A 16,133-nucleotide genomic window follows, 5' to 3' on the forward strand; every position below is an offset into this window, starting at 1 on the left:
TTTTAGAAATTATTAAAGAAAAACGTACCTCTTTTGATGGGAATAAAATATAAATTTAAAAAAATAGTCAAACTTGTCCTGGAAGAGTGAAACTTATTTGGAAGAGTTGTGTATTATAATAATAGAAAGTAGACTTGAAACAAAACAATGTGTAGGCTAAATATTTTTAATACTTACATAACATAGAATAATTTTAAAAAAAGGGCGAAGAATTCAAAATCTATAAAGAATCAAAATAATAAAATCCGAAGAATCGATTTTAGTTGATAATTAAAGCTGCAAGCAGACCTAGGGGTTAAAAAACAAAATATCATGCGTGCGACGATTTGGTTTCAAACTAGCCGAAATTACATACACGTTTAATATAAAGTGGTGCTTACTTGTAAGTTTACTCGAAACATAATTATTGTGAGTATAATATAGTATATACATTGCGTGTAAAACGACTCTATAGTTTTATTTCGTGGGCGTAACGTTTGGCGGGAGAAGAGCAAGTGAAAGTAAACTATTTGTGGAACACATGTTACGTGTACTCCTCTGAAAGACCGTAACGGGGTAAAAACCATAAAGAAAGTATGGCCCTGAAAACGGAAGCGGACATTCTGAGTGCAGCGTGGGATGAACTTTCCGTAGAGGGTTAGGTCTGAGATAATGTAATTGAACTTTATAGTTTCTACTCAACCCCTTTCTAGCCTAACCACCAGCAATTAGCTTCGCCCAAAAAGCACTTTCAGTATGCTTCCCCTCTCATCAACTACCATGTGCGTGTCGTCACTCATAATCCCTGGACCTTTTCAACGGCGTTTGGACGAGCATCGCGTCCTTAGATAAAACACGTCCGTAATCCTTTTATAGATGAATAATTAATCATATTCAACATATTTCGGAGACACATGGTTAGAACAGAGAAGTGAGGTGGTGGTGGAAGCGAGAGATTAAAACCGAAAGCGATTTAATAACGGATTCGTCTTCGCCGCCGGCTAAACACTGAGTTTTATCCGCAGCTAATATATTCATTAAAGTCTCTATAATAACCATCACGCGATTTGAATTTTTTTTTTCAAATCTATCGTGAAGTGTGTAAATAAACTACACCGTCTTGACGCGAATCTGTTGCATTATCATCCGGACGATCGACGTGTCCAGGGAAAATAAAAATCATGACGAAAAAATAAAAACAAAAATTGAACGTATAGGTTGAATATGAGATTCAAACAGGAAAAATTATTAGAGTAAAACCAATAAATTCGGTATCGTTAAGTGCATTTGTTCAATAACGTATTATACTCGAGTTGATTTCGTGGTTTCGTGCGTAGAACAGGGACGGAAGGCTGATTGCGGCAAAGCCAATAAACCAATGCACACGGGAATAGGTATTTGATACACTCTCTTGCCCCACTCCCATCACTCTTATACCGAGTGGATTTTATATCTGTTGTTTCCGATGAGGTTTATATCTAGTTGTTCGTTAAGTAAAACGTCATTTGGAGACCGTCGTTGTATGTCTGGCGTCGCTACCTATTCGAGTCAAAGATTTTACTGATAGGGCATATAAGACCACCGGATGTTAGGTCATTTCATATTTTCTCGTCATGAAACTGTGACGAGGAAAAAAATATCGATTTATTTAACTCATTTCCTACCGACCGTGTGTTTATATTCGATAAAACATATAAACAATTTTTATTTACACTAGTCTGAGAATGTTATCAACGCTCCCAGATTTTCATTCGGATCGTTTTACAGTAAGCCGCGATTTTCCAAATATATAATTATAATTTATTGACAATTATATACCTATTTGACGTAAACTAAAAATTCTAATAAAGTAAATTAATTTCTTTAGTTATCAACAATTTTTTTTTTAACATCAAAAACAAAACATTTAATTTTATAATGCTTAGCAGACTACAATTTGATGATATTATGTATATTTAATGTATATTATATTATTTACTTTAAATTAAATTAAATTAAAAAATAATAAATTGTCATTAAATAAATTGAATTTGTATTCATCATAATATCGTAACTACCCTTTTTAGTATTTTTAACAACTATCATTTGCTATTTGTTTATCATTTATTCATTTATCAAGTATATAATTGTTATACTTAATGAATCATACGTAATACTTTCTCATATTATCTAATAAAATTATATTTAAAAATAATAATTTATATTATACGATTACTCGTATATTTGAATCAAACAAATATTATTTTAATTGTTATTGATACAACATTCTATTATAATTTATACTATGATATAAAAATACATTATTCATTTAATAACACATTTAATTGTACATTATAAATATTATTATTATTGATTACTATTTTTTTTATATTATTATATATATATATATTATACTATTTAGCCATAATATTACGTACAAGCTATTTTATTGAAAATGCTAATTTTAAAGTTGTAAAATAAACGACGATGATACGTTCCCAGTTTAATAAAATCTTTTAGTTTACATTTTTATATCTCTAATACATCGAAGTTTTTTTTAAGTCATCGTTATATAATGTAAAACGGTGAAGTTTGTTGTAGAATCTACAACAACTATTTCTTGAGAAGCGATTAACGTGTTCAACATGAGTGTATTGGACGAAAAATATAATACAGTTTTGTATTCATATTATATACATTTATTATATACCTAATACCTATACATTATATAGTTTATTGAATTCGGTATTGAGTATTATCTGATAATTTAGAATTTTCTATTAGTTTGTAATAAAAATAAATCAAGTTTTGGTAAATATTAAAATATACTGGTTATTAGAAAATTAAAAATAATAAATTATCCATCAAATCGTTGTGTTTATTATGAGCCTATAACACAACAAGAATATATTTATATAGTAAATTAAATACCATTATTTTTATTTAATTTTAAAAGTGATTTGCGAGAAATAGAAGAATTTGTAAACTTTAAAAATTAAAAAAAAATTATTTCGGTTTGAAAATTGTCACTTTGATTTCAATTCTAGATTACTTCGTAATTAAAACCAGTTAAATAACATACGTTTTAAATTTATCAGCCTTGCTAATCGGTAACATACTGTGAATTTATTAATTTATCTAATTTAACTGATTTTTTTACCCTTCTTTTACCAATATATTTAAAAAAAGGTCTAATTCGTTATGCTAAATATAAATAATATACGAGTAATATACTCCTCCCTTTTTTATTGAAAGGTTTTTGGTAACTCCTTATAATACACTGGCATTTACTTTTATTAAACACACAAAAAGAGCTACATAAATGTTTAGTTTCAATTAAGCGTTAAGCGCACTATGATAAATGTCAATATCATATATTACTAAATGTAGAAAACTGTGTGTAATTTTTTATCATAATCATTACTATATTTGGTCATTTGCTACATAATATTTTATTTTATTTTTCATTTGTGCCCTATAAAAAATTCAACTATGAATTATAATAAAATATATTATGCAAATGATATTGAAATAAAAATATATAATACATATAAAAAAAACTTCTGCATAGAACACAGATGACATCACGCCATACTCTCGAGTTCACTAAATTGCGTACTTATACTTTTAACTAAAAAAAATGAAAAAAAAAAATGATCAAAATCACGATATCGACTGTACAGTAAGTTTATTATAGTAGACGACACACATTATCATAACAATGGCGTGTGACATTGTTTCTTGGATCCTATTGTACAGCGCAACACACACGTGTACCTAACATGATAATAATATATAATTTATTATATTATATGTACATAACAATTTAGGTGGACTGGTGTTGTATAACGTTTACCGTACGTTTTAATTAAAACTATTATATTGTTGAGCGATATCGTTCTGTACTTACATTCGACGTCGAGTATAATGCGCTTGCTAACTGACGGCGGCACACCATTGCTAGCGATACAGAGATATGCGCCCATATCCGCTCTGTTGACTCTTGTCAAGTTTAACGTGTCGCCGAACAGCTTCTCCACTGCTGTAAATACACGTACGACAATCAAACAGATGAAAAAAAAAAATTAAAGCACCTTGAACAACAGTGATAGAAATATCGATTTAATATTATTATTGACTTTGAGTTAATTTATACAACCATGAGATGATATGCCTTACATAATATAGGTTTTTTTACAGTGATTATTATTATAATAATACTAGATCATTATAAGCCTTAGAGTAAAATATTTTGGTTTCGTGGGTTTAAGATAAATTGACAAACGAGAAAAATATATAGAAATGTTTATGCAACTTACTTCGAATTTAAAATCAGTAAATCTCTGTACATCTACTTAAAGCTTTTCAGTTTTTCTACTTAAATATTCTCGATTTAAAACAATATCGATTGCTTTGTTTATTTAATTTTAAATCATGGCTTATTCAAATGAAATGATCAATAATATATTAAAATTATATAAAAAAGAGCTCAGAGTTTCAGATGTAATAAAATATTACTTTAAAAAATTACAGCGTTGATAATTTAGCTATTTTTTGTAGAGTATTATATTATGTTAATGGTTTGCAATAAAACAAATAAAAATGAAAACTACATATTAGATTATCATATTTTGTTTTACATTCGAGCTTTTAAAACTAACAATATTTATTAAATAAAACTAATGAATCGTTCTCAAATAAATGTAGTATTTTTTCATAAAAATATTAATTCAGAATAACAAAATATTGTAATATTTATGAAATAAACGATGCCTATAATGACTTATGTATTTATGTCATAACTCATAGCTTCTAACATGCATACTCGATAATGAATGTAAAAAATAATCTGTATCAGTTTTAAAAGCAACGCCATTTGATTATTCAAAGGATTAAATAATTAGTACATGATCCTTTGACTGTATTTTTTCACTACTTAACAAACAATCATATATATTATATAAAGGAAAACATAAAAACAATATCTTTGCTAATCTGATGTTTATCCGATAAAATTGTCTATTTAATGGATTTCTGTATTAAGATATAAGTTAATTAATATCTATCATAAAATGTTCAGTTTTTAAGATCAACAATTGACCATCAAACACTTGATGGTAGTTAAAAGAACATTTTATTTTTACTCAGTTCTTACACATATTTATCATTCCGTAGTATGACTCGTAAGTCTTACTAGTCACCTCTTCTACATAAACGTAATAAAAATAATATAGATAATTTATAAAAATATGGAAGTAAATAATAACGATTGGCTTTTGAAACCAAAAATAATTTAATTACTATAAGTTATTTATTATATTATAATATTACTTATTTTTAATGTTTTCGTTTAATTTAAATGTTTTTTGTTTTTTAGGTAATAAATACTATGACAACGGAGTGTTTTTTTTTTTTTTTTTTTATTTCACCACTGAGTAAAACATTTCTACAATACATTTAAAGTATTTTAAATGATATAAAGAATGTTTGAAACTAACAGCAATATGGATATTCATTTCTAAAACAATTCGTCTGTTACATTGATGAATAAAAACTATTCTAATTATTTGGACCAACAAAAACCACAAGAAAATCATGTATTTGGCGGTGGACATATTATTCGTCAATATATGAGTGGTGTAGGCGTTATCACAGAAAGGTATATTCCAGATTACTATTTATTGTTTTTCGAATCAGCAAATACCTCAGATCAGTCTGCGTCTATTTCTGATGTAAAATCACTAGAATATTTAATGGGAGAAAAAGAACAAAAAGAGGAAGAAGAAAAATGCAATTTAACTATACCAATAAATTGTCCATGTTATGATAAAGCATGGAAAGAAGAATTAAGAAAAAATAGATCGTTTATGAATATTTTGTCATCAGTATTTCAAACTATCATATCGAAAATAACTAAATTATCAAGGCTTATAGGTATACGAGGTGTCCCACGAAAATCTTACAAATGAAATAACTGGTTCTAATCAATATTTATAAAAAATTTCATTTAAATAATATTCATATAGGCACTTACTAAAGTTTAATTATTATGTTATGCATTTTAAAAAAATAATCATAAATAAACGTACCATTTTTAAACCTAAGAATAAAATAATTCAAAATAAGATGCTGTAAAGTTTACATTTCCATAAAAATCGTATAACAATGGAATTAGTTTATCATGCGTGATATACATTCATCTCATATGTGGTTAGCCCGAAAAGCCGTAAAATCCAGTTGGAAATTAAAAAATTGATATTTTTTATCAAAAAAAAAAAAAATTAATCAACAAACAAGGCGAAAATCTTGAAATCCAATTTTATGTTAATTGAAAAATACAAAGACAAAAAACATTAATTATATTTTAATAAAAGATATTTATTTTATTTTAATTTAATCGATTATACTAATATTAAAGTTCATAAAAAGTGGATTTTTCTTATCTATTTTTGAAAACAAATCGTGATACTCTAAATATTTTTTAAAGTTTGAGAGTTATCTTTGATATTAGTATTTAGTTGGTCCTATGAGAATATTTCATTTATTTTTAACGTAAGAAATATTTTATAAGCAATCTTGTTGTAAGAACCAAATAAATTTAGAAAAATGAAATAAACATTTGGTATTATTAATTCTTTCGTTTTTTGTGATATTATTACAATATTCCACAGCAACAAATTTTCCCTATATTATTAAAATTGGTTGAGTAAATTCAAATACACTTTTCGATTATGTATTATACATATACGCATAAAAATGTAGCGGAAGTAAATTACCCCAAAATCGTTCTACCAAGATTTAAAATGAACTACTGATGTAAAGACTCTATACAATAGAACTGTATTCTAGGATAAACCTAGTTGAAAATACGCTGTATTGTTAATAAATATCTTAAACTTAAAAACTTTAATATTGGTATTTTAAAAAAATAATAAAATTTTCTTTTAAAAAAAATAAACGTAGTTATGTTGGAAAAAATAAATTTATTTAAAATTTAAGAATTTAGTATTAAGTGGTTGTACAAATAATTAATTAAGAAAAAGATTTATATTTTAATTGTGTTTCAATCAAAGTATATAAAAAACAATTTTATTTCAAATAAAGTATTAAGTACATGAACTCATTAGATATGTTGTAGTTTATATAGATCTAAATAATAGCATTTCGACGTGTTTTTCTTTACTTACACAAACAAACATGTAGGTAATTCTATACTACCAATTCATCGATTTATCAATGGTCAAGTGGTAAAATTAACTCGAGAGTCATATATATTTTGTTTTAATTAAAAATAAAATATATGCTCATTTTTTATGACATTAAGTGGGTATAAAATATGAGTTTTGTTTTAATCAGAATTAGTTATTGAAATACATATTATAATAATATTATATAACAATTCTCAGATGTTTAAGTTAAAAACACTTAATTAATTATTAAATCAATAACAGGAACTCGAGATAATCAATGTATTATTTTTTATTTGTTAATTTGAAAATATATCTGATTTTTAATTTCAATTAATTTAATGAAGTAAATAATAAACATCTATTCACTCGGTAAATCGTTATTACAATGATTCGAAATGTTATGTACTTGTTTTTATTTTTTCAGCGGTACAACTGTATAGTTAGATGGCATTTTATTGATACTTTAACGGAATTAACGTTACAAAAACAACCCACGTCTTATGTAAAGTTTTATCAACATTATTATGATTCTATTCGAATAACAGAAAAATATATTAAAGATGACTTAATTTGATTTTGGTTTCAATATCTAACACTGATTTAATTTATTAATTTATATTAGTATTATTATTGCAAATCAGAAATTATAAATGAAAAATACCTTTTTTTTTTCGATCCGTCGCTATATTAATACCATCTTCTCTTTTCCAACTTATTTTTGGCGTTGGTGATCCTTCTGCTTTGCACGTAAGGGATAGATTTTGATTTTCCCGGATAGATACTGAAGATGGAGAACTTTCTTCATCAATGATATTTGGTGGCACTGTCATTTAAAATAGATTAAAATTGTACCAAAAAAATAAAATGTAAAAATCAAACAATTAAGATACAAATATTAAAATTACACAGTTATTTTTATATTCTAAGAAAGTATGTATATTTTATCAAGTTGATTTCAAACCTAAAAAAGGTTGGTTTCTTATTTAATAAGAATAATTTTCAATAGAAAATTACTATAAAATAATCATTAAATAATATTATGAAACTTCTAAATATTTGAAAATAATAATTATTTATGGTTCTTAAATAGGTACACTCAAAGAAAATTCCAAAAAATTGAATTTACCTAAATAAAATATTATTAAGAGATTAAAGAGGGTCAAACATGACATGGTTAATTACATTTATATGTCACTATTAATAAAATTCTTACATTTCATCACAAGAATTTTATAATGTCTACATTTTATATTAGTTGGGTAAACTATTTTAAATATATATAAAATAAGTTTTTTCTGTGCTAAATATTGTATTATGCCACAAAGTGAATGTGTCCGCATTGTCAATACAATTCCACAATATCAAATTGGAATGATTATTTCTTTAAACGGACAATTTTTTTTGTTGAAAAAATAGACATTACGAAGTGGCTAGAGAATATTATTATACGTTCTAATTCAATTGAAAATATGTAATAATTAATAATATTTATTATAGGAATAATTGCAATAGCGACCGGTGGTATATTTCCGAAACGGAACATGACACGGTTAAAATCATACTCACCGACCACCTGTAAGTATCCAACTTGACTGATCATGGGGTTTGTGTTCACTTGACACATATAATAGCCCCTGTCTTCAGGCTGCGCACCCTTGACATGTAACAGCCACGTTTTTTGACTATCGTACGTGATGCCAAATCGTGGTATTCGGGCTATCACGTGACGATGAATAGTCAAAATCATTTGCCGATCGATGTGGATCCATGCTACCTATAATACAATATGTTCAATATGAAATAAATTTACGGCTAATGATCATTAAAAAAATGTTAATTTACAAGGGGTTATTTACTAAGTGTAATCATTGATCACGCACAATTTTCATTTAACAATTGGATAATTAAAATAATGATTTTTGGAATTTTTTTAATGAAATTTCAAAATAATTTTTCGCTGAATAATGTACAGTAGACAAGTGGGGTTTTTATTTGAAAAAATAGAAGTTTTTATTTTAACTGGACACTGTTTAAGTAAAACAAAAAATATCACGAATTTGAATATAATATTATGATCTTTAAGTATATATTCAAAAATTACAAAAATTCAGGTTTTAAATAACTGCATTTTTGAATAAAAAAAAGGTTGGTAAGCAGACTTAGTGAATCATCCTGTACATATATATATATATAAATTATATTTATACATCATAAACAGTTTAATCTCGAGTTAGTAATTTAATGTCTCATAAAACACTGCTGTCGAAATAAAAAAAATAGTATTTTTTTTGCGGGCTATTATACACAATCACTTGTCTACCTTAGCCATTATAGTTAGGACAGCTAATATTTATGTCTGTACGCGTATATTAGGTATATGTCTTTTAGGCGGAAATACAGTAAGCGCGGTTATGGATGAGTGGTCGACGTCAAAATTGTTGTGGAGACAAATATATTATACAAATATAACGGCGGCGGCACGCGCGCGCATTTAATTTCGTTGATATCTGATCGCAAAATATCGTATAATTTTCGGCATCTACTTTTACCTATTTAATATTATGATTTCCACCCGACGGTCGGACCGGATACGGATAGGATTTCAATATTGTTGCAAACGGTTAACGGGACAGGACGGTGCAATATCTCGCGGACGTTTAGCCGGTCGTGCAGCGTCTCCGTCTATATATATATATATACAGCGGAAAACCCTGGTCATAACGCCATTAATAACGAACGAAAGATGTCCGCGGAAAGCTGCATGTTCCTACAATTTCCGTTAAATGTTACCGTCAAGGACGGAACTTTAACCATTATTGCCAGATGTCTCCTGCGACGGTATATACGACAACAGAGATGTATGTATATAATAAATGCCGTTTCCGTCTCTCATTTTCTCTCTCTCGCGCGCGCACACACACACACTCTGTCATCATTTCGCAGAGTCAATTTGCGGCCAGGTTTAATGAACTTTAGAGCTTTAAAACATCAGATACACTTAAAGCATTAATAGAGAGTTTTTGCTCAACGTCAGTTCGGTTAAATCGTATACGGTAATATATATATATTTTTTTTTTATCGTAATACAAATAATTTCGGTTTTTGGAATACCGGTAAGTCGATAAATAAATATTTATCTAATGAAAAATGTCTTATCGACTACATTGTATAATCGTTGACGAGATATCGACTACGATAACGTGTTTGACATGACAAATTATGCAGATTAACTGATTATTAAATAACCACAAATACCTATTTTTGGAGTCGGAGCACATGCACACAAACATCATACTCGATAAATGCTGTTAACGGAATTATACAATATTTTTAACCGGCAAAATGAAAAAACTTCTTGGTTTTGTTTTTTCTCCAACCGGTACACTAAAGATTATGCGTCATCACAATAATATAGTCTATAATTTATAAAGTTACTACTACAGATTATCCTAAATACGAGTCTATAAAAAAATATTTGTATTGTAGTACTATATAGATCAAGTTCGGGATAAATTTACCTTTTAAAAAGTGTACTTCCTATAAGAGAAAATTATATGCAGTTTATAACTATTACATAACAATTGTTTGCAACTTATTTTCAACCACGCATTACAATCACCCAAAATTTTACATTTTAATGATACTATCAATCACCCCTCCTGACAATTAATGTTGAATTAGATGTAATATATAATATATATATATATATATATATATTAGAAAATTAACACAATAATAAACAATAAAATTCAAAATTTTAATCTTAAAGACACCAAAAAACATAATTATTAATTTTAAAATAATAATAATATGAATTTTAATATTAATGAGCGCCCTATGATTGGATATTTGACATACTAGTTTTCATATTAAGTTTTATATTTGAAAACACAGTTCTTAAATTTTCTTCAGCATTAAATATTTATAATTATTTTTTTTTTTTCATAACGACTATAAAATACACAATATATAAGTTGAGATAAGTGGAATTAATCAATATTGTCTGTTTTGATACATAGCTCTAGATATTTGAATCGAATGGAAATACAAGATATTGATTTGATAATAGCCCAATTAGTTTCTCGATGGTTTTTAAATTTAAATTTTGATTTATTTCTTCAGTATTAAAATATAATTAATATTTTACCCATTTCATTATTTTTTTTTTTTTTTTTGAAAATGATTGAAAACCGTGTATTAAACGTGTATAAAAACTTATTTGAAAATTGGTTAAATTTACTTTTATATCTAATTTATTCTAATTCGATTAATATCCATATAATTTTGGCTAAAATTCTAATAATTATTACGAAATAATTTCAAAAGATTATTATTGGTTTCTGTAAGACCAAAGAAAAATTATACAAAGCATTTTTTTTTTAAACCACTTAGAAAAATATTAAACTTTATTAAAAAATTGAAGATGCCTAATTTCTAGATGTCGTTTCATCTTATGGTTTCATATTCTCAGAAGCTTATATTTTGAAATAAATAACCCATTCAGGACGATGCTCACATTTTTTATCTAAAAAGAAAGTAAATCAGGACTCGATGTACTTAAATTTATAAAGTTATTTTGGTATTTATGGTCTTTTTTATTGTTTTTTTTTCTATTAATATTTTGTTATTGATTTTCAAGTATGTCAAAGTTGCTGATAACTTATGAAATTTAATTGTAATAAAACTATCATTATTAGTTGAAAGTATTTCTGGTTTAAATTTACCAATACAAAATATGCAATTATCTAGGTATATACATTTACAGAAATATAATTTTAAAATATAATGCGTATAATAATATAATCAACAAATCAACAATTATAAGATTTTAAAATGTTAATTAAGTGAGACCAAACGTTAGCATTTGTAATTTTGAATAATTATCAGTAGTATACCTATCGAAATAAAGATAAATTATATTCGAATATGGTCTATAGACTATAATAGAGCGGTGTATAGTGTATTTATATTTATATTTATAAAAGTAATTATTCGATAATTTCCAGGATGATATAAGAAAACACGGCCCAGTTTTGAAAAAAAAAATAATATGTACGTTATTTGTATTATTTAGTGTCTGATCATTTTGACTATCTAATAAAATGTTGCGACCTCTTTATTGAGCACCTTTGATAAACATCCTGAAATATTAAATTCTCAGTTGAAATAAAGCATTTTGTTTTATTTGTTTTTATATAATATATTTTAGTGTATATTATAAAAGTATAGAAACAATAGGTACTTAGTAATAACTTTTAAAGCTTATAACTATTAACAAACAAATAAACAATATATTCGTTCCATGTATTATGTGAACATATTATTATTTATGCCTTATGGTATAATTATATATATTTTCTATAAAAATTCATAAATATTATTTAATAGTTTTTAAATTATTTTATCGTATTGGGGGGAATTATTCCTAAATTTATAGATAAAAAAATAATACCTACTAAATAATCTACAATAATTAACTATTGTTTATAAACGTACCATTTATTAACTATTAATACAAATTTGATTTTTATTTCGCTCGTATCTTAAGGAAGTACATAATAATAATATACTCTTATAGACTATGTCACCAAAAAACATATGGGTCAAGTCTGCGGAGCGTAAATTTATACTCTGCACATTGTGACCGATTACTGTACGCATTGTTGCAGCTCAATTGAAACTCTACCCGGCGGCGGTTTAATAACCCGGGGGCACGAGGCATGTGAGGGTAAATAATAATGATGGAGAAAAAAATCACCAGCCAATACGTTGCAAGCTTTTTTTTATTTTTTTTCTATTTTTTTTTTGAAAACTTCTTGTAACGCAAAAATAAAAAAAAAATATAAAATGAAAGGGAAAGAAAAAGGAATGAAAGTGTCTCGGGATGCGACTGGGGTAATTTGAAAAGGTTAATGGTGGAGACGGATGGCGCCGGTGGTGGATATGGATCGAGGGAAAATACCAACAGAAACATGTGTGAAGAATAAAATATATGTACAAGAAAATACGGTCTAAGCCATATTTAATAGAGTGCGATGGAGCGGGCGGAGACCGATCCGCAGAGACAGATTGACAGATGCATGTCGATTCTGTATAGGTATAACGACAATATTATTTTCGCGCGTATAATCATTATTTATATAAGCTACCGCAAATCCGCGTTTATGCGTACGTGTTGTGAAAATAAGAAAAATATGAAAATAATAGCGAGAGGAGGATATCGGCAGTATATATATATATATATTATTATCATTATACCTAATACCCATATATATATATATAATATAAGACGTATTAAACGTATATAATATACTGCTCATTTGACACGAAAAATGCGGCTCCCGGTCGCTCTGGCCGCGGGTTTATTTTGTATTGGGTTTTTGTTCCGTTTTTTTTTTTCGTCGTAGATTAGGTGGGCTATAATATTTTATGATATTATGATGTATACCATATAGGAAATGTCAAATACCCGATTTCGGGATTCACCGCCGCGCACTACCACCTACGCGTAATGCCGCGCAAACGTGGCCGCCGGTGGAAAGTGTCTTGTCGAAATTTAAAATGGCCCGTAAACGAATACGACCTGTCGGTTTATTTGTCGTACACGAACGCCGCCGCCGCAGAAAAATATTACCAGATCGTCGGCGAACGCGCGCCGTCAAACGTATACGTTCGGATAAAAGTCCATTTGAATGTGGTTAGACCTCACAAATCCTCACGGGTTCTCCATATTCATGAATAATATAATGTACAAGCTGCGGGACTTGGCAATCGTAACGTATTTCACCCTGCGTACCTATTTATGTACCTATTTGTCACGACGTTAAAATATCACGTGACGTGGTCGATTCCGGTATATTCGGAAAATCAACAATTTATATTTTAAAATGTTTATTTTTTTATCTTTTAAATAAAACCTCATTGCGTTATTTCGTTTTGTGCCTTCAAATACTCTGAGAGGATGTAGTACCCGCATCGGTTTCAAAAAGATCATAACTTACTTAAAAATAACAAAATCAATAAAAGGCTACGTTGGGCCTCGGGCAATAATCTTACCTTTAAATTTTTTATAATAGGACAGTTCACTCAAAACTAACAGCACAATACTGAAAGTGGTGAACGAAAATTTGCTATGTCGCACATTTGTAAGACGGAGACGACACATGCGGGTTATACGTCCTCTTAAATGATTAGATCTAAATTCCGATCGAATTAGCATGGGATGGTGTTTGGTAACCCCTCGTGAAATATACGTGTGTTTGTCGATCATATATTACAGTAAATAATTATTATAGTTATGTCATCTTTGTCGACACTGTCTACTTTAAATACATCCAATATTGCACTATATTATGACGTATATTATGTATTTTTATATTTTATGACGATTGGTGATATATTTCCTTATAATATTATTTTAACTATATGGAAAATATAAATTCACCACTATCGAGAATTATTAAATCGATAATCATTATCGATCGTTCGATAAATATTTACTCAAACACGCATTATGCATATTTTTAGAATGAAATATGACCTAACGAGCTTAAAACGGTTAAACAGATTTCAGAATTGTCGCTGATAGATTCTTAAACACTGAGATAAATTGTGTAACAATAATATCATACTCAAATATATGATATGCGATTATGCGTTTCGTTTCAACGCATCAACTCAATCATTATGTATGCATATTATATTTAGAAAGAATTAATATGTCTCGAAAAGTTTAATATGTCTAAACGGATTTCTAAATCGCTGCTGATAAATTCATCAACACCAAAACACCGGGATGAGACGTATAACAATAATACTATGCATAGTATATTATGATGCATGCCCAAATATATGATATGTGATTATTCGGTTTGTTCCAATGCATCAGCCATCTCTTAAACAGCTTATACCCAAATCAAAACATCCAAATAGATAAGTACAATCTGTATTAATCGAATAGAAATTTGCATTTGTTTAATATTATTGTTATGCGTAATAATGAACTATCAAACTAGTGCATACAAACACACTGTGTTATCAAACTTCCGCGATGTCATTGTTGTCGACTTTTACCGTATCTAAATGTATCTACAAAAGGGTCAAAGTTAAGTTTCAGAGATAATACGGATGGATGATGCGGTGGTCATGAAAACGGTGGTTGAACAATTCTTTCATGTCAAAATGAGGCTGTTCAATAACAGTTAATTTGATAATTTTAAGTCGGTGCTTAGATACAATTTGTAGGTATAATACATTTGTATACACAAATAATTTATTAGTGATACAGGTGTTTATTTTCGCGAGAGTTATTTAGAAGTAACAATACAAAGATAATTCATTAACCAAATTCAAGTTATGGCATTTTTTTTTTTAAGTAAAAAAGTCGGTAGCAGGAAACCATTATATTATTGTCATTTGTTTATTAGATTTCAAGTCCAAGAGTATGTAAATACGATATATAATATTATTAGCCATTACAATCAACTTATTATAGCATAATTGAATTGTTGAAAAATTAATGAACAACTTTACTTCAGTTATTGAAAATATAACTCTCTAATAAATTCAAAAAAAAAATACTTATCAAAATTACGACATATTATGAGTAAACCATTATAATAAAAGATGCATGCCAAACTGTTGTGTAAACAGTAAATTCAGTATAATATTACCATTGAATAGGCCATCCATAAATTAACTAAATCTCTGTTAATTACACTTTAATTTTATATACAATACAATTAAATTAAAAACTAGAAGATCTAACTTAACTCACAAATTAATCTCGATAGTATCATTATTCATTAATACATATTACATATGATACTTTTTAGATATTTTTATTGTAAATTTGCTTTAAAAATGTCTTACTTTACTATTTAACTTTTAAGTTTCAAAATAAAATGTGTTTATATCAATAATTTAAATTTTATAAACATTTTAATCACGTTTGTTGTACACAAAACTAATATTATGTATGAAATA

The 16,133-nt window shown here is 27.4% G+C and overlaps 1 protein-coding gene across 3 annotated transcripts in view; it reads right to left on the reverse strand.

Annotated features, from left to right (window-relative positions):
• The window catches only part of LOC132920945 (lachesin), a 112,199-nt gene that overhangs the window by 14,174 nt on the left and 81,892 nt on the right, over positions 1-16,133 (reverse strand). For 2 of the 3 annotated variants that reach the window (XM_060983697.1, XM_060983695.1), the window contains exons 3-5: positions 8,715-8,922; positions 7,810-7,971; positions 3,869-4,000 (exon numbers count right to left, since the gene is read on the reverse strand). In XM_060983697.1, coding sequence (XP_060839680.1) covers positions 3,869-4,000; positions 7,810-7,971; positions 8,715-8,922 — 502 coding nt within the window. The remainder of the gene's footprint in view (positions 1-3,868; positions 4,001-7,809; positions 7,972-8,714; positions 8,923-16,133) is intronic. The other variant, XM_060983696.1, reaches the window with a different exon arrangement.

Source organism: Rhopalosiphum padi, chromosome 2, assembly GCF_020882245.1.
Source record: "Rhopalosiphum padi isolate XX-2018 chromosome 2, ASM2088224v1, whole genome shotgun sequence".
In the NCBI taxonomy this organism is placed as follows: Eukaryota; Metazoa; Arthropoda; class Insecta; order Hemiptera; family Aphididae; genus Rhopalosiphum; species Rhopalosiphum padi.